The 25,371-nt window shown below is 34.8% G+C and overlaps 1 protein-coding gene across 1 annotated transcript in view; it reads left to right on the top strand.

Moving 5' to 3' along the window:
• Arhgap15 (Rho GTPase activating protein 15) overlaps positions 1–25,371 on the top strand; it is a 644,233-nt gene that overhangs the window by 82,325 nt on the left and 536,537 nt on the right. Inside the window, exons 4-5 of the mRNA XM_070023631.1 lie at positions 13,128–13,189; positions 21,505–21,592. Coding sequence (XP_069879732.1) covers positions 13,128–13,189; positions 21,505–21,592 — 150 coding nt within the window. The remainder of the gene's footprint in view (positions 1–13,127; positions 13,190–21,504; positions 21,593–25,371) is intronic.

The following is a 25,371-nucleotide window of genomic DNA, read 5'->3' as shown; positions in this document are numbered from 1 at the left end:
TACATATACTTCTCTCACAATGTTTGTATATTCCTTCTGTCCATCTCTCCAATTCTCACTACTATGATGACTTATTATTTTCTCCAAGTCCTCAGCACTGCCACAGCAGTTGCTGTTGATTATACCTCTGAAAGAGCTTTCATACATGAAAAATTTATTAAAGTCTTTACAATCTTTTCAGTTGATGTTATTCAGGGTTTTTTTTTTATCATAGGAATCTTCAAATGTGCTTCTAAAATGTGCTGCAATATAAGTCTAACTTCCTTTATCTCTTATATTCATGAAATGCTACGGAACTATTTTTCCAAGAATCACAGAAGATAATGGTTATATACAACTTTTCCACCAACTAGGTCCACCCATCAACTTTGGAGGAAACAATTCATTTTCTGAAATAAAATCTGCCATTATGTCTAGTTAATGTATACTAACCCCCAATAGGAGACTCATTTTACCTCTTAATTTTCCTTTAGCAAAGATGACTGTGATCAACATGCTTAAATGGAAAAATAATGAATTTTTTAATATTGCCAACTAACAAATTCCTAATTGTAGTCTAAACATATGACAACTACTCATTTCACTGTTATCAAATTTACACTACATGCAAGTATATAACGATTCAGTGGAAGAGACTAAAATTGTTTTCTGAGAATCTGTGGGATTTCTTAATAAGTGCTATGGCACAGCAAAAACTTTTAACTCAAAACATCAAATATAGTAACATGAATTGTTTCCTAATCTTGCATATTTCATAGTACAACAGTTAATGAGACCCAATTATTTTCAGAGCAGTTTTCCTTTATCTCTTAAAGAAATATTCAAGGAAATAACCCTGTTTATAGCATGTTAAATCTTTATCTTCTTTATTTTTATCAAAAGAGTATAGGACATGTCTATGAATAACCCTGCAGGAGTCAAAGCCTGTGGCAGGTTTTAGAGAATCATCTGCTTCCTCCTGAGCTGGGAGGATTTTGAGGACAGAGCTCAGGAAGTTCCCATACATAGCTTGTGGGCAAAGCAGGCTTGTGCTGATAAACTTTTAAGTCATGGATTCTACCTTCTTTTTAGAGCTAGCTATTATTTAATGGATTAATTGATACTTGTGAAGGCTTTGAGAATGAAAGACATTATGAGAAAACAGTAAGAACAGCCACTTTAGGGAAATCATTACTGATCAGACTAGGCTTTCTTCCTTGCTTGCTTCTTCCTTGCTTCCTTCCTTCCTTCCTTCCTTTCTTTCTTTCTTTCTTTCTTTCTTTCTTTCTTCCTTTCTTTCTTTTTTCTTTCCTTCGTCTTTAAATTTTATTGTAAAGATGATAAACAGAGGGGTTGCAGTTATATAAGTAAGGTAATGAGTGCATTTTTAACAGTGTTACTCCCCTCTGAACCCCTTCCATACCCCCTCTAGTAGTAAACTTTCTTTCCAACATGTTTCTAGGGAATATCACTGTTGAATTGGTTCATCCTTTGTCCCACCATTTCTGTGATCGCCCCTTCCCTTCCCTTCCTTTAATCAGATTAACTTATATACAAAAGTTACAGAAATAGAAAACAATCACAAAAGGAAATAAACCAAAGGAGAGAAAAAGAAATAAGTGCAAACAGTACAATAAAAAAAACTCTTGTTTCTATTTCTTGGAGTTCATTTCAATAAGCATCATTTTATATGGTCATATGCACATAGCAAATGAGCCATTGTGATCCTTGCCTAAGAATATATTCCTTTGTTCTCAATGTGTGAATGCTTAGAGTGATGTTTAATTATTCATGTGCAAGTGTAATTATTTGTCTTTAAACATCCACTGGATTAATATGTATTTTTTAGACATAGTCTAAATATTACAAATGAAGGAAACCATGCACCCTATGTATCCTTGGGTATGGCTTCTTTCCCTGAATATCCATAAGGAAATGCAGAGACATGAAAAAATTATATTAAGGGAAAGAAGCCATACCCAAGGATACATACGGTGCATGGTTTCTAATGGAAGCACAAAATTCCATTGTCTAAATATACTACATTTTCTTTAATTTGTTTTAGTTTTTATACATTTTTATTATAAAAATTCTGTACAGAGGGGTTATACAATTCCATGAGTAAGGTAATGAGTACATTCCTTATCAAACATTGTTACCTCCTCTTTTGTTCTTCCCCTACCATTCCTTCCCTCCCCACCTCCGCAACTCCTCCTCCCCACCCACAAAACTAGTTATTGCAAATAAGGGAAACCTAGGACCTATGTTTTTTGGGCATGGCTTACTTCACTTAATAAAATTTTTTCGAAGTCTTTCCATTTTCTAACAAATGGGGCAGTGTCATTCTTTCTGGTGGAGGCATAGAATTCATATATAACACATTTTCTTGATCCATTTATCTGCTGAGGGACATCTGGCTTGGTTCCATATCTTAGCTATGGTAAATAATGCTGAGATAAATATAGTTGTACCGATAGCTTTAGTATAGCCTTGTTTGTGATTGTTTGGGTAAATGCCCAAAAGTGGGATTGCTGGGTCATAGGGGAGCTCTATGTGTAGTCTTTTGAGGAACCTCCATACTGCTTTCCAGAGTGTCTGAACAAGTTTACACTCCCACCAACAATGCAATAGGGTTTCCTTTTGGCCACATCCCTTCCAGCATCTGTTGTTATTAAATTTCTTGATTATTGACATTCTAACTGGGGTCAGGTGGAATCTCAATGTTGTTTTGATTTGCATTTCTTTTATGGCTAGACAAGTTGAGCATTTCTTTGTGTGTCTATTGATCATTCTTATTTCCTCTTCAGAGAAGTTTCTCTTTAATTCTTTAGCCCACTTATTAATCAGAAAATTATTTCTTTGAGGATTTGTTGGGGAAGTTAATTTTTTGAGTTCTAAGTATATTTTAGATATGAGACCCTTGTCTGTTGTATGGCTAGTGAAGATCTTCTCCCAGTCCGTGGGCTTTCTATGAATCTTACTAGCTATGCCCTTTGCTATGCAGAAGCTCTGCAGTCTCATGCAATCCCATTTGTCCAAACTTCCTTTGATTTGTTGTGTTTCTGGGTCTTTATTAAGAAAATTTCAGACTGTGCCAAGGAGCCCTAGTGTTTCTCCTATTCCTTCCTGTAATGTTTTCAGGGTGTCTGCTTTGACTTCAAGGTCTCTGATCCATTTTGAGTTGATTATGGTGCAGCATGATATATAAGGATCTAGCTTTAGTTTTCTACAGGTGTTTAATCAATTTTGCCAGCACCATTTATTCAAGAGGCTGATTTTCTTCCATTCTATATTTTTAGCTTCCCTGTCAAAGATTAGGTGGCTATAGGTCTGTGGGTTCATTTCTGGGTCTTCTTCCATTGGTCCTCAGGTCTGTTCTTGATTACTATGGCTTTGTGGTAGGGTTTGAAATTCTTTACTGATATTCCTCCAGCACTGTTCTTTCTGCTAAGAACTGTTTTTTGCTATTCACGGTCTTTTGTTGGTCCATATGAATTTTTGGGTTGCTTCTTCTATTTAATTGAAGAATGAGGTTGGAAAATTGATAGGTATCACATTGAATTTGTAGCTAGCCTTTGGCAGTATTGCCATTTTCATGATGTTATTTCTCCCAATCCAGGAGCATGGGAGGTTTTTCTACTTCCTTAGTTCTGGTCTAATTTACTTTTTTCAAGTTTTTAAAGTTTTCATTGTAGATATCCTTCACTTCTTTATTTAAGTTAACTCCTAGGTAATTTATTTTTTGTTATATACCACATTTTCTTGATCCATTCATCTACCACAGGACATCTGGGTTGAGTTCATTTCTTGGTTATTTTAGATAATGCTGCATTGAACATAGTTGTGCTGTTAGCTTTAGTGTGGCCTGGTTTGTGATCATTTGAGTAAATGTCCAGGGGTGGGACTGCTGGGTCATAGAGCTCTGTGTTTAATCATTTGAGGAACCTCCATACTACTTTCCAGAGTGTCTGGATCAGTTTACACCCCCACCAACAATGTAATAGAGCTCCCTTTTGGCTGCATCCCCTCCAGCATCAGTTATTATTTGTTATAATTCTAGCCAGTCTGAGATGAGGTGATTTTGATTTGCATTTCTTTTATGGCCAGATATGTTGAACATTTCTTCATGTGTCTATTGGCCATTCTTATTTCTTCTTCAAAGAAATTTAAGTCTTTTTTTGTTTGTTTGTTTGTTTTTTTGGGTCCGGTCGTGGGGCCTGAACTCTGGGTCTGGGCGCTGTCCCTCAGCTCTTCAGCTCAAGGCTAGCGCTCTACCACTTGAGCCACAGCGCCACTTCCGGCTTTTTTCTTTTTGCTTATGTGGTGCTGAGGAATCGAACCCAGGGCCTCGAGCATGCAAGGCAAGCGCTCTACCACTGAGCCACCTTCCCAGCCCAGAGAAATTTAAGTCTTTAGTCCACTTATTAATGAGCTGGTTGTTTCTTTGGGGATTTGTTTTGGGGAGTTAATTTTCTGAGCTTCAAATGTATTTTAGATATGAGGCCCTTGTCTGATGTGTAACTAGCAAAAATCTTCTCCTATTACATGAGTTTTCTATTTATCTTGCTAGCTATGTCCTTTGTCATACAGAAACTCTCTAGTTTGATGAAATCCCGCTTATTCAGTCTTTGATTTGTTGTGTTTCTGGATCTTTACTTAGGAAGTTTAGACCTGTGCCAAGGAGCCCTAGAGTTTCCATTAGCCCTTCCTGTAATATTTTCAGGGTATCTTATCTTACATTGAGGTCTTTGATTCATTTTGAATTGATTCTGGTACAGAGGGATATATATGGATCTAATTTCAGTTTTCTACACACGTATAGCCAATTCTGCCAGTACCATTTGTAGAAAAGGTTGCATTTCTTCAATCCTGTGTTTTTGGTTCCCTTATCAAGGATTAGGTGGCTATAGGTCTGTGAGGTCATTTCTGTGTCTTTGATTCCATTCCATTGGTCCCCAGGCCTGTTCTTGTGCCAGTACCAAGCTGTTTTTATTACTGTGGCTTTGAAATAGAGTTTGAAGTTGGTGTTGATATTCCTCTAGCACTGTTCTTCCTGGTAAGGATTGGTTTTTTTCTATTCAAAGTCTTCTATTATTCCATATAGGTTCTTAGATCTCTTCTTTTACGTCATTGGAGAATGTGGTTAGAATTTTGTTGGGTACTGCATTGGACTTTTAGATAGCTTTGAGCATTATTGCAATTTTCACACTCTTAATCCTCCCAATACAGGAAGAGCATGAGTGCATTTTCCCCTTCCTTAAATCTGCTTTAATTTCCTTTTTCAGCTTATTGATGTCCTTGACTTCTTTGGTTAAATTAATTCCTAGGTATTTTGGGGGCTACTACAAAAGGAGTTGTTTTCCTGATTTCAGCCTCACTCTTCTCATTGTTGGCATACAATAAAGCTATTGATTTTTGTTGGTTAATTTTATACCCTGCTACTTTGCCAAAGTTTTGGATCACATAACATGGGAGAGGAATCTATGGGGTTCTTTAAATACAGTATCATGAGCCCAGGGTTTCTTTAAAATAAAATCCAGAAGCTCCTCAGACTTTTCTAATTCTATTTTGTTAAGATAAAATGAGAGTTGCTGAAATAGTATACTCTGTACATGTCAAGCTGTTGATAAGTTATATAATGGACACATTCTGTTAGAAACCTTCCAGAAGTTTTATATTCCCTTCATTTTCTCAAGTGTGTTAAGCAAGTAAGTATTTTTAGACCATATTTGTTTCAGGACTAGTGTATGGGATTAAAGGCTATTAATTCTATCATTCCCTTGAGGCGCTTCCAGTCCAAGAATGACCAGAAGTATTAAGCAAATAAGAAAGGCATTGTTCCACACATGCATGTGTGACAGGTATGATGATGGTAAGGAAGTCAGAGACTATGAACAAGGAAGGACCTAGCTGGCACTAAGTAATCACTTTTCATAAAGGGAATTTGAGTTGATATTGGAGGAATGAGTAGAAGTTTTCAAGCAAAGTAATGAGTACTGCAAGCACTGAAAAATTGCAAGAATGCCATACTGTCTAAAAGACAGCCAACCAAGGAATGAGCCAGGTGGAATGATGAAGAAGGAGACATTGCTCAGAGGCTGAAAGACCTTGAAGCGATGAAAAGAATTTCAGTATCCATAAAACAGAGACATGAGTTAAAATATTTCTCCCACACAGAACAATATTTAATATTCAGTTAAGTCTAAAGTAGAGCAAAAGTATACACACAGATGCACACACACACACATACACATACACACACACACAAAATGACAACAAAGGCATAACATTACACAATCCTTTCTTCTATGGTGCTCAGACTGAAATAATTATGATGCAACCAAATTACACTAATAATTTGTTCAGACAGTCTATTCTCACTGAAGTCCAATGACGGGCAAAAAAGAAATAACATATTTAAATCAAAGCCACAAAGAAGAAAGAAAAGTTAGAGGAAAGAAGAGAGATGAAACACAAAGAATACTTCCAGAAGACTAAAAATGCTCTTCAGATAAGTAAAAGTATCCTCTTCTGCACATCTGACAACTAGAACCTGGAGTTTTTCATGGTAAACAAATAAAGCATCATGGTTGAGGGATGAAAGGCTCAAGGAAAAAGATTGTAGAGTTTCTCAAACATCAAATGGAAGCATTTCCAAAATGACATTTTGATGGATTAGGAGTAAAAAATAAGAGACATGAAGATAAAGAAGATAAAGAAATACACAGGAGTTTAATGTGACAGAGAAAAGAACTTGGCAAAACATAGTGTACGCTGTCTAAACCCAGTTTTTGGCAAACAGTTCAAGGCTTTCAGAAGAAACCCAAAGCCATACATGTTCTCTCACCTTGACTGAGACAAGTAAGATAAAAGAATGTCCCTGAGAGCATTGCTTCACAAATACACAGCAGAGTATAATCAACTGGCAGTGAGTAAACAATTGATGTCTGCTTCTGACATCTGAAGTCAAAAATAGGTTTGAAAAATTCTTCACAATTGTTGATTGTCCTTCTCTAGACTTAATTATGTAGGGAATATAATTACTTTCCTTTGATTTATTTTTACTCTTCTTTTCACATAGCCATTTGTCAAACTTTACAATTTTACTTACTACTTTGTTTTAATTATAATTTTATTGTTATTATTAAGGTGCTGTACAGATGGGTTTCAAAATTGACATTCATTTCTCTTTTGTACAATGTCACTTTTTACTTTTCCCCAATTTCTCTTTTATTACTTTTTTTTCCTTTTTAATTTTTTTTTATTGTTATAAAAGTGATATACAAAAGAGTTACAGTTTCATAAGTCAGGTAGCGAGAACATTCCTTTTTGGACAAAGTTACCCCTTCCCTTACACTTTCCCAGATTTTCCTTCCTGCCCTCACCCACATTTTCAACATAGACCTATCATTTTGTCTATCCATAATGTCCGTTGTTGGCTGGTTATGGCCCATTAAATGTGTTGGCTGAAATCTCTAAATGAAGGACTTGCCACTTTTTCAGGAGAATTACGGGAAACTCTTTTTACCATAATAATATCTCAGGCTCTTTCCTTTTGCTTCTCTGAGCCTTGACAGCTTTCAATGAAACAAGGGGATAAATGTCATCATTTTTAAACTATCATAATAATGAAAAATAACTAGATTTAATGACAAAAGTTAATATCAGAACATACACTTAAAGGAAACAGGAAAGGACAGAAGTAAAATCTGTAATTATCACAAAACAAATACAATGTCTATTGTCAAAAGTGATCCATGGGGGAAGAACATACAAAAGAAACAAAAAAAATCACATAGTACATTATAAGTACCCTAAAACCAACAGTAAGAAAGATAAAACCTCTTGTGTCCCTATCTTGGGGTTCATTTTATTACTTTTGTAAAGTGTGACTATACTGTAAAGTAGGTATTTACTTAATACAAAAAGCATCTAAAAGCAAAATAATTATTTCTTAAGCTATATGTTAAATTAAGCATTTAACTTTTAAATGACTAGTACTTTATACAAAGTACAAGTCAGTTTGAATTTTAATGTGATTTTTGTTCTTGTTCTTGATTCTTTTTTCTTTTTTCTTTTCTTTTCTTGTTTTTTTGTCAGTCATGGGGTTTGAACTCTGGGCCTGAGTACCGTCCCTCAACAATTCAGCTCAAGGCTAGCGCTCTACCATTTGAACCACAGTGCCACTTCCAGTTTTCTGGTGGTTAATTGGAAATAAGAGTCTCATGGACTTTCCTGCCCGGGCTGGCTTTGAACCACGATCCTCAGATCTCAGCCTCCTGAGTAGTGAGGATTACAAATGTGAGCCACCAGCACCCAGCTCTTGATTCATTTTTTTAATGATCATTTCACTACAAACCCCTACACTCAAACAGTAGATAAAATATAGGATGAAAGGCAGATCCAGTTTAGAAATAAATATATACCAAGAAGAAAACTTAATCAATGAGACCCAAAGGAAAAATAAAAGGGGTGTGGGGGTGCAGATGTGGGGAGGATACATGCATGTGCATCATCTTGCTTGTTGCTGTGAACAAAACAGAGAATTTATTTTGACTCTCAATTTCTGAGTTCAATCTATGGTCATTTGGCCCAATGCCCTTGGTAAAATCATCAACATGATAGTGGGAATATTCAGCAGAGTGTCCACCTTAAGGTGAACAGGAAGCAGAGTAGAGTATTGACAAAATGGGGCCATGGCAAAATATAGCTCCTAATTGCACATCCTCATTGACTTACAACTGCCTCTAATTATGCCCAGAATCCATAATTCTATTCCCATCCAGTAGTCTATTCAAATCTTGAATGTATCTGCTGACAGATCAAAACATAGATTAGAGCTCTCATAATCTAATCCTCTCTGAAAATGGCATCTAGGACTCATGGAAGTGTGTTTTGGTAACCTTTTTGGTGTTTCTCATTCTAAGTAAGTTGACAATGAGGATTAACTATCACAATGAAATATGTAACACAATGGGAATGTTGTATATAAATCACCCATTTTACATTAATTGATTTAATTGTACATTAATTAATTAATTTATTTATTATTAATTAATTAATTAATTTTTTTACATTAATTGATTTGCAGGTAGTCTAGTCTTCTGCTGCAATTGTGACCATTAATCAAAGGATGACTTTTTCTCCTCTGCCTAGTCTGTCACCTCTAATATAAATTGATAAACAGATGATTTCTATGTCATTGTTTTTTTTATCGGAATCTTAGCTATAACTGTTGAGCATATTCTTTTTGTTTGTTTGTTTGTTTGTTTTCTATTTTTTTGTCAGTCTTGGGGCCTGAACTCTAGGCGTAGGCTTTGTCCCTCAACTCTTCAGCTCAAGGCTAGCACTCTACCACTTGAGCCCCAGTGACACTTCCAGCTTTTTTGCTTATGTGGTGCTGAGGAATTGAACGAGGGCTTCATGGATGCAAGGCAAGCACTCTACGACTGAGCCACCTTCCAGCTACCTGCTGAACATATTCTCAGTGATGGAAGAATGTCTAGCATCCAATCTGGACAAAATGCTGATTTTTTTTTTTTTGCCATGTAATGTTAAATGGGGCTTACAGCCACATTCAACAATTTGCCCCATAATGTAATGTACATTTAGGGTCAAAAGATTGTTTGGCATTTCTTAAAAATGTATCATTTAGGGAATGTGATTTTAATTTAGAATTAAGAACTTTAATGTGGCATAGAATTTGACAGGTAGAATCCTAAATATAAATCTAAAACTAAATATAAATCTAAACTAAATTTGAAAATTACCAAAGACAAGTCCATTTGAACTCTTGATGACCAACATACTTAACTGCCATTTCAACTGGTCAATATATTTTCAGACATAAAATTAACAAATATAATTTGAAAATTAATAAAGTACTATATATGTACTTATATGTAAGGTCCATAATAATCTTCTGTATATCCTGATCTTCTTTCAGTTCACTGTGAGCATTCTGGAACATGTACTTCCTGGTGCTGGATTTTGGAGAAATATGTCAAAGTAGGATGACAGTAAATTATTAACTACCCAAACTTACCTCAAGGAAGCTTTTCTTACCAGACTGGAGCCAGAACAAGACAATGATTTCAGTTTAAGAAACTTAATTAGTTTTCTCTTCAAGATTAAAAGAGTGCCCAAATTGCTGAAATGGCTGGAAATATATAGTATCACTCCCCCATAAGAAAAAAACATACAGGGGTTTAATTATGAATAAAATTAATATTATCATATTGATTGTTCATTTGGAGAGAAAGGGCTACTACAAATTGCAAACTTGTTGAAAGTATGAATGAGTGTACATCAAATATAAAACAGACATTAATGAAAAGATGAATATCTGATCCCAGAAATGAGAATATGCACTGTGTTAAGACATAGTTATAAGACATAGAAATGTAAATCAAAGTCGGGTATAATGCACACTTGTAACCCTGAACTCAGAAAGTTGAGACGAGAAGAGCATGAGTATGAGGACAGCTGAAAAATAAAGACATACATTAGACACACACAGTTATACAAAAGTATGCATTATTTTTGAAAAACTGTCAATAAACTTACTGGTGCATGCTCGTTGCAATTTTTCAAATAAGATGAGCGGTTTTATAGCTTTCTGGAAGTTAAATCTAGGGTTTTTGGTAAGCATTTTGTTTTCATAAGAAGTAAGCATTTTGTTTTCATAAGAAGAAAGTTTAAATAAAACAATAAATTCGGGCTACAGTTACTTAACAAAATTTCTCAATAAACATTTCTAGAAGGACCTCCTCTGTGGTGCTAATAGCTACTGAAAACATATTTTTTTTCGAAATATTTATAGAAACCAGTGATGCCCAGATTTAAACACTGAACTTAATTATATGGTTTTCAGAGGGTAGACAATAGTCCCTGGCACAAGCATAATAAGACCAACATACATCAACTAAGAAGCTGGCAAAGAAGATGAGTATGTGTGTCCAAATAAAAAAAGTTACACCATTGACAACCACAATTCTAAAACTTATATGAAAAAGCTTCATTTTAGGCTGTTGTAGTCATTTCGAAAAGACATTAATGTAAAAGACATTTTCTGGACAAGTATACATGTGAAAATATTTTGCAATGAACATCAAAAATGATTCTCAATAGATTTTTATCATTCTTTCCAGTAAAGTAGATTTATTAAATATATCTTGAAAACTACTAATATAAAAATTAACATAAAATTAGTCTTTTAAAAAGTATTATTTTGGTTTTCCTCATTTATTGCAATATTAAGGTTTGAATTAGGGTCTTGAGCTTAATGGAAAGATCCTCTACTACATAAGCCATAATTTCAGCCTTTTATTTATATTTCAAATAGGTTCTTCTTTTTTTTTTAATTTTTCTGTTTTCTTTTGCCAGTCCTAGGGCTTAAACTCAGGGCCTGGGCACTGTTTCTGAGACAGTTTGTGCTCAAGACTAGTGCTCTACTGCTTGAGCCACAGCACTACTTCGGCTTTCTCTGAATATTTTATTGGAGATAAGAGTCTCATGGACTTTCCTGCCTGGGTTGCCTTCAAACTGCGATCCTCAGATCTCAGCCTCCTGAGTAGCTAGGATTACAAGAATGCTATGACTTGCTGCCTTGAACTACAATCTTCCTATTTATGCTTTTCATATAGTAAGGAAGATAGGTGTGTAACACTGTGGCTCATCTGGCCTTCAACCTTGATTCTCCACATCTCCACCTACCAAATGGCTAAAAATTCAGGTGTGAGTCATCACGCCAACCTTACCTACAGGTGTAGTCACAAGCAACTAAGCAATCTGATCTGATAGGTGTTACCAGAGTGAGAATGCTTCAGTGAAAATGGAGACACAGGACAGAGGTGCTTAAAAGTGATTACAAATAAACTATGAATAGATCTTCTGATAAAAATGAAAACATATTAATTGGATTTTAATTCCATATGTTTGAGTGTGTGAAATGAAGATATGCTAGAAGTGGATTGATATAGTCAGCAATACCTGCATATGCCAGTTCCTCAAAGAATATGCCCTTTGGCTCTTAAATGATTTTATTTTTAAATTTTAGGATATAATATGAATGAGCGAAAGTGAACTATTCACTGTCAGTGAAATGACAGAACACTTAAATAGGCATAGGTAGGAAAAGTTGAGGCTGATAAAGAAGAGAAGAAATAGAGCACTAAAAATTTAAAACACCTTTCATAGACTAGGCTGGGTGTCCCCACATGACAATTTAAATTGGTTTTATTTTGTTTGGAAGTTCACAGATACCTCTGTGGAGTTATAGTACATTGTTGAATCTTCGTTAAGGAGCTTTCTGTTGCGTTAGCTATGAAAACCAATACATACAAATAGGAATAAGAAAAATATTACACATTATGAGAGAAGACAACAAGGGAGCAGCTACCTGATAAAAGTGCATGATTTATTTTATTTTATTATTATTTTTTAATCATGGAGCTTGAACTCAGGGCCTGGGTGCTGTCACTGGAGCCTTTTTCTTTCAATGCTAGCATTCTACCACTTTGAGTCACAGTGCCTCTTCTGATTTTCTAGTGGGTAATTGCAGTTAAGAATATCACAGACTTTCCTGCCCAGGCTTAGATTGCTTAGATTGCTTTGAACTACAATCTTTAGGTCTCAAGTAGTTTAGATTACAAGTGTGAGCCATGGGCACTCAGCAAAAATTTTCTGTTTTAGATGCTTTTCAGTGATCCAGCAGACTCAGGTCCCTGATTCCACTGAGTTCTTCCTTTTCTAGGCCTCAACAGGTACATGAAGGAGGTTGTAAAGAAAGAACTCATCCAAGGATGATCAATAAAATTAAAGAATGAATTAACATTGTCTTTGATTTAGCATTTTAATCAATTTTTTAAGCAAATGATCTCATTGCACAGAACAAAATTGTGAATAAAGGTGTATCACCATCTAACAAATCCTTCACATGCCTGTTCATAATCTATCTTCTGGATATTTAACAGCTTGTAATGACTGTGATCTTGCAGGCACTTTCCATAAGCTATGTGTGCATTATTAATAACATTCTGTGACTGGAAACTTCCATCATTGCAATGACTCTTGGAAAGCATAGGTTGGTTCAAAGTAAAAATTAATAGGAGTTTCTCACAGTTTTAATATATGCATTCTTCTTGCAGATGGTTGAAAAAGAAGGTTATCTTCAAAAAGCTAAGATTGCAGATGGAGGGAAGAAACTAAGGTAATAAAAGTTCCTCACCCGGATGTTATATAATTATACTAGTTACTAATTTCTTCAGCTTCTATACTGTTATTTTCTGGGAAGCAAGGCCTATGAACCAAACTAGAATATAATAATCCCTTCTGCTACCAATATGATTCTCTTTATTCTAACTATAATATTTTTTCAAAAATGTACTATATTCCTATTGTTGCACAGAATAAAAATATAGATAATTGAAAGGACTTTGATTCCTAGTATTATAAATATGTCAGGGGTTAAGGACTCATTTACAATATATAAAAACCTGATGCAATATACATTATTCTTGAAAATATACAAATTCTTGAAAAATCAAGAATTTGAACTGTTCATAGCTCAAATTTTAAAAAGGCACTTGAGAAAAATAAAAAGGTAAAATAAAACCATGAACTCAGAATAGATGAAAGAAATACATGAGGGAAACAAGAACTGCCACAGGCAACAACTAAAGTTGTCAAGAAGAAGGTCAAAGATTAGTTGGAGAATCAGGAAAAATTATGGTTATATTGTGTTTATAGTACATTTAGAAATAATAATCTCAATTATAGAATTGTTTATTTCTTGTCATAATCCTATTGTGTATTTATGTTTAGGTTTGTATAGGGAATCTTCAAGCTAGAAAGGTATTAAAAATGTTCAAATTGAAACACAAGCCATGTACTCATGAGTGTATTACTAACAATTAAACCAAGTAGGATAAACGTACTAATTATCTACACAATAGCACACCTGTTCGTTGTATAGTACCGTTCATTTATAGAATGACACTATGGCCAAAACTAGAGAATAAAATATGCTTTCATTTGATGCTATAAATGGCTATGTTTATATTTACTTAAAAATAAATTGATGGGGGAAGATCATCCATAATTTCACTACTTATGGTATTTTTATTTTAAGTAAACTCTACTTTTTTAAACCAATATCATGTCCTATTCAGCAAAGAGGCCTTGGAATCATCTTAGACTACTTCTTAGAAGTAGCTTGGCAGCCACCCTTCTTTAAAGGAATCAGGATCAAATTCAAGGCTATTTTAGCCCATAAACCAATAAGAAAATACTTTGAGTGTTATGAAAGTACTTACAAATATATTCACTGAGATGTGGTAGATTCAAGGGTGACCTCAAAAGAGTGTAATTCCTTAGAAAGGCAAAGGCAAAGCCCAACACAATAAACACCAAGAAATGGGTACATGCAAGAGGGCTGGGTGGTACCAGGGCAGAGGGATAGATTAATGAATCAGAGAATGGCAGGAGAATTCCATGAAGAATTGAAACTAAGTAAAGTAAGAGAAGAGGTAGGTCAGAAATGGTAGGGGAGAATGTTGAAAGGGGTGACATTGAACAAGTTGCCTCATATTCATAAACTGCTCTGTTATATTGCAACAACTTTGTATGGATCTAAAGATTAATAATAATAATAATAATAATAATAATAATAATAATAATAATAATAATAATAATAATAATAATAATAGGCCACTTTAAAACTAGGATCAACTCCACTGAAGTAGGAAGCTGCCTTGGGGAATAGGCTCTGAAAGAGCAACAGGAAGGAGTCTTTGACTCTAACTATTTCAGGCAAGATGCTATCTTCATCACAAGGCTATCAACTCAAAAAGATATGTAAGGGTGCAGTAACACTTCTCCCAAGATGAGTCAGTCAAAACATTTTCTTTCCTCACCAACCATTCCTTTTACTTCCGTCTTTTTTGACCTTTATTAGAACTTCATAGGAAAAAGCTAGTGACATCACTGGTCAATCTTACCTTCTGACATCATGCAACCAAGGAGAGGATGTCCAAGAAAACAAGATGGTATCCTACTATGATGATTGTGTAACTTATCCCCACCTATAACCCAGCATAAGCCAACCTTACTACTAAGAAGGTAGTATCAAGAGGAAGCAGTCATAGAACAGAATCCTTCATGTAGTCAAATTAATAAAATTTTGGATGATTTCAGTGCATATATACCACCATGTATTTATCTTATTTGCACAACAAATTTAATCAATTTGCATTCAATTTCCCCATAAAAAATTTGTTTATATAAATAGTATCTGTTTCTATATTAATTTCATTTGGATACATTATGAATTATTTCAGCCTTTTCCATTTAAAGCTGCATAAATTTTAGTTCTCTTTAACAATCTCAGGTATACTGAATTGAGTTGATTATAATTTTTGGTTTGAGGCTCTATGCTATCATCATTTAGAACCTACTCCCTAGCTGATTTAATTTCATTTCAGCAGTGCCCAACTCGAAGATCAATCCCCTGTAGCAATACATTCTAATTGTTCCTTCTTAAAAGTTTATTTTTTTACAATTACTGCCGATTTTGCCATAGCATATGTTTACCAAATTTTACTTATCTAGTCAAGATAAGTTATCTCTAACTCCTCCTACCAAAAATCAACCTTAGCCAGGCACTGGTGGCTCACGCCTGTAATTCTAGCTATGTTTTATAATGTTTTCTATTATAAGTCATCCATATCTTGTATTATTTTATTGTGTTTTCTTATATTTTTGTCTATTTCTTTCATCTATTTCCTCTTCTCAAAATGAATAAATGGGTTTATTTCAATATGAACAAGGCAAGGTGGCAGGAAAAGTTGTTACTTACATCTGACATTCATGAAAAGTCCTAAATTAAGCCTTATTTCAAAAGGAGGTTATACACATTTCCCCTGTGACATACTGACAGGCTTGAAAGCAGAATGCATTCAGCATTCAACTTTAATTTTTAATTATGAGCATTGAAATCATGCCACAGCTTCTTCTGATGAACCTTAGAAATCTTTTGATTTGGGGAATTCCTTTCCCCAAACTGTAAGTAACTCTGGCCTATCTGAAATGCCATGAAACCACAGTGAAAAGATCTTATAAAGCTTAAATTTACAAATTGCGCTTATGTGATTATAATATTTCAATACCTCATACTTGACTATGCTGTTTCATCAGGTTTTTTGTGACTCTCTATATCTAGTCACACATACATGCTCATTCTCCTCTCATCTTCAGAAGGGAATGCAAGTACTAGGAGTAGAAACATGATCAGAAGATGGGTGTGAAAAGAAATGCCAATGAACATGTTGAAGTGGTCATGTTTACTAATACCTGCATTCATCTGGGGCCTAAAGTTCTTAGACCTTTAGTTGTGGGAGAGGGGTTTGAGTGTGTGTGTGTATGTGTGTGTGTGTGTGTGTGTGTGTGTGTGTGTGTGTGAATAATTATTTTTCTTAATGGACTTCCTTAAGAATTTGACACTGTGATGCTTTCCTCACACATCTCCATTTTTCTTTAATGTTTTCTAGTCAGGATGACAATCTATTTAGGCAGGCAGGCTGAACTGGTCTTTCTCTGTTTTCTTGCCACATGGCCAGAATTTGGTTTATAAGTCTGAGTACTTCTTTGATCTGTCTTTTGGCATTGCTTAGTTTTAAGAAATGTAAAATAGGAGGACAAATAAAACACTAAGTTTTCTGATTTACCAATCTGAGAACAGGTGGGAACACTGAAGTGTCTGGGGGACTTTGTGTTAAACCCTCAAATGCATTACAATGTATCCCTTTCACTTCTGTAATGGTACAGAATGAGAACAAACTTTCTAAATCAGGTAACAGCAGCAGCAAAAAAAAAGAGAGAGAGAGAAAGTGTAAAATTTATGAAGTTATCTAGTATATATTTTTCTCTGACATTTTGAGTTTTCAATGTGTTATTACCTACAGAAGGCACAGAAGCTGAGTACAAGATATAAAGCTTTGCTGTGGAGCACAAACAAATATGTTAAAGCTAGAGCTAAAGCTCACAGATCTTTATAATGGCAGTGAATATTTACAGGCCAGTTTCCATCAAAGTTTCTCCAGATCAGCATGCACAATCAAAATTGTTGTTATTATGTGCTGCCATCCGGTGTCCGTCTTGTAGAATACCAAGCTGATGCCTGTGCTGAGCTCTGTGTTGGTTGTTTTTGTTGTTGGGTTTTTTTGTTTTGTTTTGTTTTTTTATTTTGTTTTTTTTTTTAATTTCACAACTTTGGATTTGTTTTAGGAAAATTTTGTGAAGTATTCCAATAGTTTAAAAATGTCCCAGCAATTGCACATGTTAAACATTAATTGTAGTTAGTATATTTATTTCCCCATATGTGACCTGTTCTGTTTATCTAAGATAAGATAAACAGCTGAATATTTTTTTGATCCCAGGATCTGGATTTTTTGGTTTTTGTCCCATCAATCACTAGCCTCTTGCTTTCCATTGGCATTTGTAACCTATGTGGGGACCTAGGTCTTACTTGGTTTTTCCTAGAATCTCTGAGTTATTGAAGTTGAATATTTCCTGAGATATGTGTCTTTTGAAAACCCTTAAGTATATTTAACATATTACTTTTACTGTACTTTATGGGAAATAATTATCCTGTGACTGTTGCGGGAAATGTGGTGGAATTGGCTCCCACTTATGGATGATCTTATCTGTGGAAGAAAGAAGTTAGCTTTACAGACTATCGTACATTAGCATAACAGGTAGCTTTATATGAAGGAGAAAAACTATTAGTACTTCTTTCACAACAATTCCTTGTCTTCACCTCTTAACTCCTGTCACAACATTCTGCAAAAACAGTCACTATGACTGAAGGAGGACTGTTCTAGAAACAACACATATCTTCAGTTGAGCTTGGGATTTGAGGTCAGGAAACTTGTTCTGCAACGAAAATGGTCATACCCTTGGAAAGTTATGCAATATAGCCTCATGAAGCTACAATTTTCTCCTCAGAAGTGTATGGGCGTATCACCCACCTGCAAGTGTTATTCAGAATATTTGTTTCTACTTATAGAGTCTCTTTTCCTCTAGCTAGAGAGAAAATCATTAAGGACTCTCTTACTTTCCTTTATATAATAAGCCCTAGGAATTGTGTTTGGCTCATGGTAATTTTTCAGCAGATACTTGTGGTTGACTTAGCAATTAAAATGTGTTGCATATTAAATACCAGGTGGTATACCTTGTGCAGTGTGGGAACCAATGCAACATGATAGCTCAGATTATTGACATATGTTGAAGTCAGGAAGCACTCTGGAGAAAGCTCAGGTATTGTGCTTGAGAATACTGTTTTTGTCATTTCTTTTACAAAGAATCAGATAGAGTTGTCACTAAGAGACAGCAGATGGCTGGATTTGTCGCAGGATACTTAGGAGTTTTTATAATACCAGGATTTTAACTAAATCTATGCTGAAATCTGACACTGATGATATCCTTAACCAAGTTAGTACTATTTAATACTTTAAAATGCAGTATGAAGTAATAAATAGATTACAGGCTTTAATGTCAGAAAAATTGGATTTCAGTGTAAATGTAAGTTACCTGAATTTTCTTAGCCTCTTTTTCCATACTAGTAAATGGAAACATTAGTACCTTCATTTCCTTTTTTTTTTGGTATAGGAAACTAAACCTTAAATAGACAAACATACCATTTACGCAAAGCAATTTATACTCATTATTTTAAAAGATGTCACAAGAAAGGCTGAAAATTTAAAAAAGAAACATTTAACAGTTTGTCAATAGTTGCCAGATGCTGGTGGCACCTATATCCTTAGCTACACAGAAGTTAAGGTTCTCAGTTTGAAGCTTTGCTGGAAAGGGAAAGTACACTGGACTTTTATCACCAATTAACTACCAAAAAGCTGGAAGTGGAACTGTGGCTCAAGTGGTAGAGTACTAGCCTTGAGGGGGAATAAAAGCCCAGGGACAGTGGCTCAAGCTCTGAGTTCAAGCTCCAGTCCTGGTAAACCCTGCCCTCCCCAAAAGTTTGTCAGTAGCACTTTTTTTCATTTGAAATGAAATTCTTTTCAAGCAATAGAATTCAACTTTTGGAATAACTTCACTTTCATTGTAACACAATAATGAGTGCTTGACATTTATAAAGTCAAGATAAAATAGCATTGTCTATAAGATTTCAAAATTCCTGTTACTACGCTTCTAAGACCTGCAGTTTTTACTCTCTTCAGTTTCTTTATCTGGTTTACCTAACAGGGAGAACAGTTCATGGCAGTTCAAAGCCCTCAGACAGAACAATGAGATAATTGAATTTCATGCAACTTCAGTTCTAACCAGTTCCAGTTCCAAGTTTAAGGAAGGGAAAATTTTGCCAGCAAGTTCTATAAACGATCAACATCTGAAACAGATTCAAATCAGAATCATTTATCCAGGAATTTCTATAGATAGGAAGCAAATAAGGTATAGTATCTCTCTGCCAGAAGATGGAAAATATAGTCGGAGATACAGCAGGCAGGTTAAATATGGATTTGTCATGTGTGAGGATATATCATACTCACTGACCACATATGATCAAAAGAAGGATGGTGACGAAAAAATGCCTAACAGGACTTCTATTGTGTCTTCCCTTCCTGTGTATGGATTTTTAATATTAGCTGACCTGCATACAGAGAAGTCTATTACTGTTTCTATTCATATTGATGCTAGGATTTGCAAAGAGAAATAAGTACTAAGACACAAGGAAAACATCTTCTATTAAACACTTTTCATCATTTGCTTGAAAAATTGACTCTTCAGTTGAAGACATGGGTCCAAAAACATAATATTTGTGAAAAAAATCCACATTTTGTGTGTCTATTTATCCTGTTTTTTCTTCCCCCTTAACACACTAGTTTATCATTAAGAAAACACCCGGCATGAAAGAACATCTTAATTCTTTTTGTAAATATTAACCTTACAAATCAAAACTGTCCTTTCAATCAAGACCATAGCTTTGAAGAGGCAAGTAGAACTAAATTACACAAAAATCTTGGAGTCATTTTTAACATTTTTATGTGGTTTATCTATTGACCTGAATGAGATTTTACTGTAGACCTCATTTCCACCATATTTGGTAAGCTGAATTCATTTTTTTAATGTTAAACCAAAGAAAAGTGAAACAATATGATTGAATGGGTAAAATCTTATGTATAGTCTCCTTAAGGCTCTTACCACCTGAAAAATAGTACATTTTTTTTACATCAACAATGACGTATTCAAAATACAGAAGCAATGCAGGCTCAATGCACAGATGATGGTAAGTATGAAGAAATACAAAAGAAAATCAAAAGCTACGATTTAACTCTTGTTATATCTGGGGGCATTTTTCTGTGCCAAAGTACAATTATTAATTCAATATACATATACATATATATACATATACATATGCATATAAATTGTGCATGTAAATATATTTATATATAAATCTTAGTATCTCAATTTTCCAAGACACTGTTCTAAGTTCTGAAAATACTTCTGTAAGTTAAAAAGATTATTATTTGGGAGTTTTTATAATGAGATAGGTAAAGATACATTTTTAGATAAATATTTTTATTATAAGTGATTTATGAAGAATTCATGGGAGGCAAATTTAGGGATGATAATATTTGGAATTAATAAACCAGTAAATGTTTAAATGGGGAAAGATAGTTCTACCTAGGTTAAATGGGAAAAGTAATAAGGGCTTGCATTAAAATTTTCCATCACTATTCATCTATAGCATGGGATATTTTATCCAATCATTGTATAATCCATTATGTGTCATTTCCTTCAACAATATCTTTTTGTAGTCAGATAAAGATTTAACAACTTGATTCTTAGCAAGTTGTGAGATTATGTCTAAAAGTGAACTTAAACCATTAAGAATGGACATATACAATAAAAATACACAAATTTTAATAGTAAACCCACATTGTCAAATTGTATTACAAGAAAGATGAAACAGCTAAGCCTCCACAATTCCCTAACATCCTCATTTATCCAAGGTATTAACCATCTTTTTGTCTTTGGCAATTTGATGATGGAAGAAGGAAAAACTTGTCAGTGTTTTTACATTTCTTTGATTTTTAATGAGACTCAATATTATAAAAATAGATTTTTAAATAAACCATAATGTAAGATGGCTAGTTTCCCAGTCTATAAAATATACTAAACGGAGAGTAGAAGAAACAGTGGGGAAGGGGTTATTGTTTCTAGTTTTACTTGGCAACTTTTATCTTACTAGAGACATTTTGTAGAGAGAGGTGCATGGATAAACAAAATATTGCTTAATAGTTGAAAATACTTAAGTAAGATATACACATTGAGATAGTTTTAGCTAAATAGCACACATTTCAAAATTAAAGAAAACCTGAATTATTATTTAAGTTCTGTAACAGATTATTATACAGAGAATTCTACCCACATTCATTCTAAATGCTGTTAGATTGTATTTATAAATATCTCCTTATACTGATGACATTGTTTTTTCCATTTTCTTTTTCTAAGGAAAAATTGGTCTACTTCCTGGATTGTACTTTCTAGTCAAAAAATTGAGTTTCACAAAGAATCAAAGCAACAGGCTTTGCCCAACATGGTAAGTGGTTTTGACTTTTTATCCTTAACATATTTCAGAACTAGTGTTGAAATAAATGTTTGGTTTCATCAGAAATTGCATTTAAAGCATCCAAGTTACCAATATCTGAAAGCAGATGGAGAAAATGACTCAATAAACTTTTAATCAGATGAAGGGAAAATAGAACTTAGTGTCTATTTTATTAAGTGGTGCATTTGAAGAATAATCCCAAAATGAGATTAATGGTGAACAGTATCTAGTAATGTGAAGGTAACACTTTAAATTAAGGTGCCATTTATAAGTGCATCATTCTTATTTATGAAATAATCACTAAGTGCACCTACTTGCTCAAATAATGTATTATAAAGTATGTTATAAAATGCATTAGTAATAAATGCTTAACAGATGAGACTATGGGAAGCTGTTTTAAAGCATATTATAAGACATAAATCGTATTAAACCATGTATGTGCATCTTTAATACATGAATTTAAGTTTCTATCTAGCCTGCTATAAAGTGTCTCACATATCAATAAATAATAATAAACTGTTTACAAATGGCACCTTAATATAGGGTATAGCCAATGAGGAAACACTCTAAGTTAACAAAGTGATTTTTTATCTTAGTCTAATGGTGACATTTGCTATATCCAGCTAACCTTTCTGAATAGTTCTATCACTCCATCTAATGGAGCTAATACAATTTCTGTATCCTGTAGTTATTACAAAGTGAAATTTGTATTTTCATTGTACCTGGAGGAAGTCCTCACAAGCCTACAGAGATTTGACAGTGATATTAAATAGAAGCAATTTGGAGCTAGTTACTGGGGGCAATTCTAGCTAAAATCTTGTTGCCTGAACACAAGAACTTCCAGAAGATGTAGGAAAGAGTGGGCAGGAAATGTTTGTGACAGCATCCTGATTACGAAGGACTCCAGGCAGGAATGAACCTGCCATAGCCCATTGGCCCGATATGCAACAGAGAAAGAGATGTTCATGCAGGAGTGAAGCACAATGAACTAATTTATATTTGGCAAGTAATAAAACTGGTAAGTTCTTTGCTTTCTAGCCCCTAGTCTTATTTGCGATGTAATCCTATTTAAACAAACAAACAAAAAGAACATCTTTTGCTAAGAGATATCTTTTTAAAAGAGAAAATTTTATTTAGAACCAAAGGTAACATTTGGCTTCCTCCTGAGAATTGCAATACTCTTTATTCCTAAGTGGCTGGCTGATTTGGGGAGCCTCGGTGTGGCCCAATCTTTAAACTAATTATGAATAAATTAAAAATATATCTCAGCCTTTTGTAGTTTAAGCTGCCTCAAAAATTTGTTTTAGGATTTGTTTTTAGTTTTTGACTATGTAAAGTTGAGATAATCTCTCTAAGAAAAATAACATACCCCTAAAGGCCAAGCACAAAACAACTCCTATCTACATGCAGGGCCTTTGTCTTTCCTCTGAATAAGCTCTAAGAGTTAATCAGGAGGGAGGGAAGTCTGTGCCTAGCTTGCTGGGATTGGCCACTGAGAAGATGATCTTCATCCTGCTGTGTAAGAAGAATTCCACTGGAACAGTCTATGTGTGTGTTGAAAAAATGGGAGCGATTAGATTCCATATTAAAGCATTTGGTTTACTTTTATTTTATTATTTGAATTTCCTCATACCAGGATATATAATTGTCAGCTGTTTAATTATACACAGGTAAAAGAAAACTCACTTTGAGATTATAGGCAAACCTTGGCAATTAGCTCACTAATTGTATGCTTCCAGTTCAACCTTCAGAATTGTTATAAAGTGACAATAGATGTGAGTTGTAGAAGAAATCCGTTAACATTTATTTGGCAGTCCCTATTTATTACTTCTGGCCCCATTTTCAAGGCTCTTTACAGTTTCTCCCAGGCACTTATTGTCTCAAAGTGAATTCAGGGCAGGAACTAACTGTTTTGTGGTAATGGGGAAGAGAATTACAGATTCATGTTTGTACTGCAGCGATTGTCTTGCTAGTCAACTTCTTGGATTCATTTCTAAGTCAGTGTTAAAGGCCTAGTGGGATAGCCCATATTTACCAATCGAGCCTCCCAGAAACGATACAATGATTGCCAGGCTTTGATGAAAGATGTTGTGGTTTTGTTCTGAAAGAGGTTTATAATCAAGTTTCTCAATTTCCCTTGCACCCCCTTAGATGTGTCCTGGTGTTCATTGTGCTCCTGGGAAACAGCCTGTCCCTTCTTCAACGGGGTCAGGAGAAACTGCCTGAATCAGTGTAGAATGTGGTATAAAAGAGCAAACAGAATCTCAGTCTTTATGTTATGATCTTTGAATGTTAATGCAGCAGTGAGACAAAGCAGCAAAGTAGCTAAGGACAAGCTTTGAAGTTGGACCACAGGGGATACAATTCTATTTTTGTCTATTAGTAGTTGACAGTGTTATTTGATTTTTTTTTGAGCCTGGACTTCTCACCTAGAATGTGGAGCTCAGACTAGTTACCAACAGAATTAGGAAGGAATCAAAGCAATATAACAAAAGTAAAGAAATATATTAATGCTGCAAACAACTGTATGGTTTATTAGAAGAGACTCTTCAAGAAATATAAATATACTAAAGCATATATTATAAAGTGTAGTATAATTGTAATGGTCATAACTGTAATTGCATACATATGAAGTATAGAAGAGAGAATTTATGATTTTAACAATAGTATTAAATATGGCTTTAAAAAAGAAGAAGTAGGAAACTAGGCTACTAGTTTTGAACAAAAAATATGTGGGGATAGGGACAGTACACAACCCGATTTGGACCTGGGCTGGTGCCTGGTTTGGGGGAGGGGGCAGAGGCGGGGTTGAATCAAAGGATAACATCAATGTTTTAGCTAGACCCTGACCCAAAATGCAAATTAAGCAACCTATCTCCATGGGGCTCCATTTCTATGCAAAATTATTTAGGTTTTCTATAGTCAGCTCTTTGGCTCTCACTTTTACCACCTTCATCTTTAATATATTGTGTCCCAGAATGATGTGCCTAATCATATAGTTAATATCTGTCTTCATTTTCACTGAAGTGCTTTTGGTTAATACCTATCTTTTCCACTTAGGGATGTTATAACAGAATTCTACATTGTGGCTAGCTTAAATAACTCACATATCACTCACAATTCTGAAATCCAATGTCAAGGCAGTGGTAGATCTGGTGTCTATTCTGCCTGGTGAGTATATTCTGCCCGGTGTGTACACAGACTCTTTTGATCTAGACAAAGAGCAGAAAGAGCAAATGCTCCTGTCTCTTCATATAAGGACACGCCTCCAACCTTCCCCAGATGATCACTTTCCAAATCCCTACACCCTAATGCCAGCACGCTAGGATTCAAGAGTCAAGAAATGAAGGTTGGGAGAGCAGAATCGCTCAGTCCCAATAAATATCCAGGTTGCATGTTTATGAAAAGTGGCCCTTCCCTGAAAATAGGCAAGAATCATCTCACTTCTTCCTGTAACTTCGTGATTCTCTGGCTCTGGGTCCTCAGTTAACTCTCTTTGTTGTGGTTGTTTTTGTTGGACATGGGGCTTGAACTCTGAGCTCTGGGCTCTGTCTTGGAGCTCTATCAGTTCAAGGTTGTAGCGCTGTGCCACTTGAGCCACGGCACCATTTCCAGTTTTCTGGTGGTAAATTGGAAACAAGAGTCCCATGGACTTTCCTGGCTTTGAACCACGATTCTCAGTATGCAACCTCCTGGGAAGCTAGGATTACAGGCATGAGTCACTGGCGTCCAGCTTCTCCTCCGTGAACTCCTTGGTTTTTCTTGCTTGC

The sequence above is a fragment of the Dipodomys merriami genome, unplaced genomic scaffold, assembly GCF_024711535.1.
Source record: "Dipodomys merriami isolate MVZ:Mamm:240054 unplaced genomic scaffold, mDipMer1.0.p SCAF_1, whole genome shotgun sequence".
Lineage (NCBI taxonomy): Eukaryota > Metazoa > Chordata > Mammalia > Rodentia > Heteromyidae > Dipodomys > Dipodomys merriami.
This window is presented reverse-complemented; position numbering and strand designations above follow the sequence as displayed.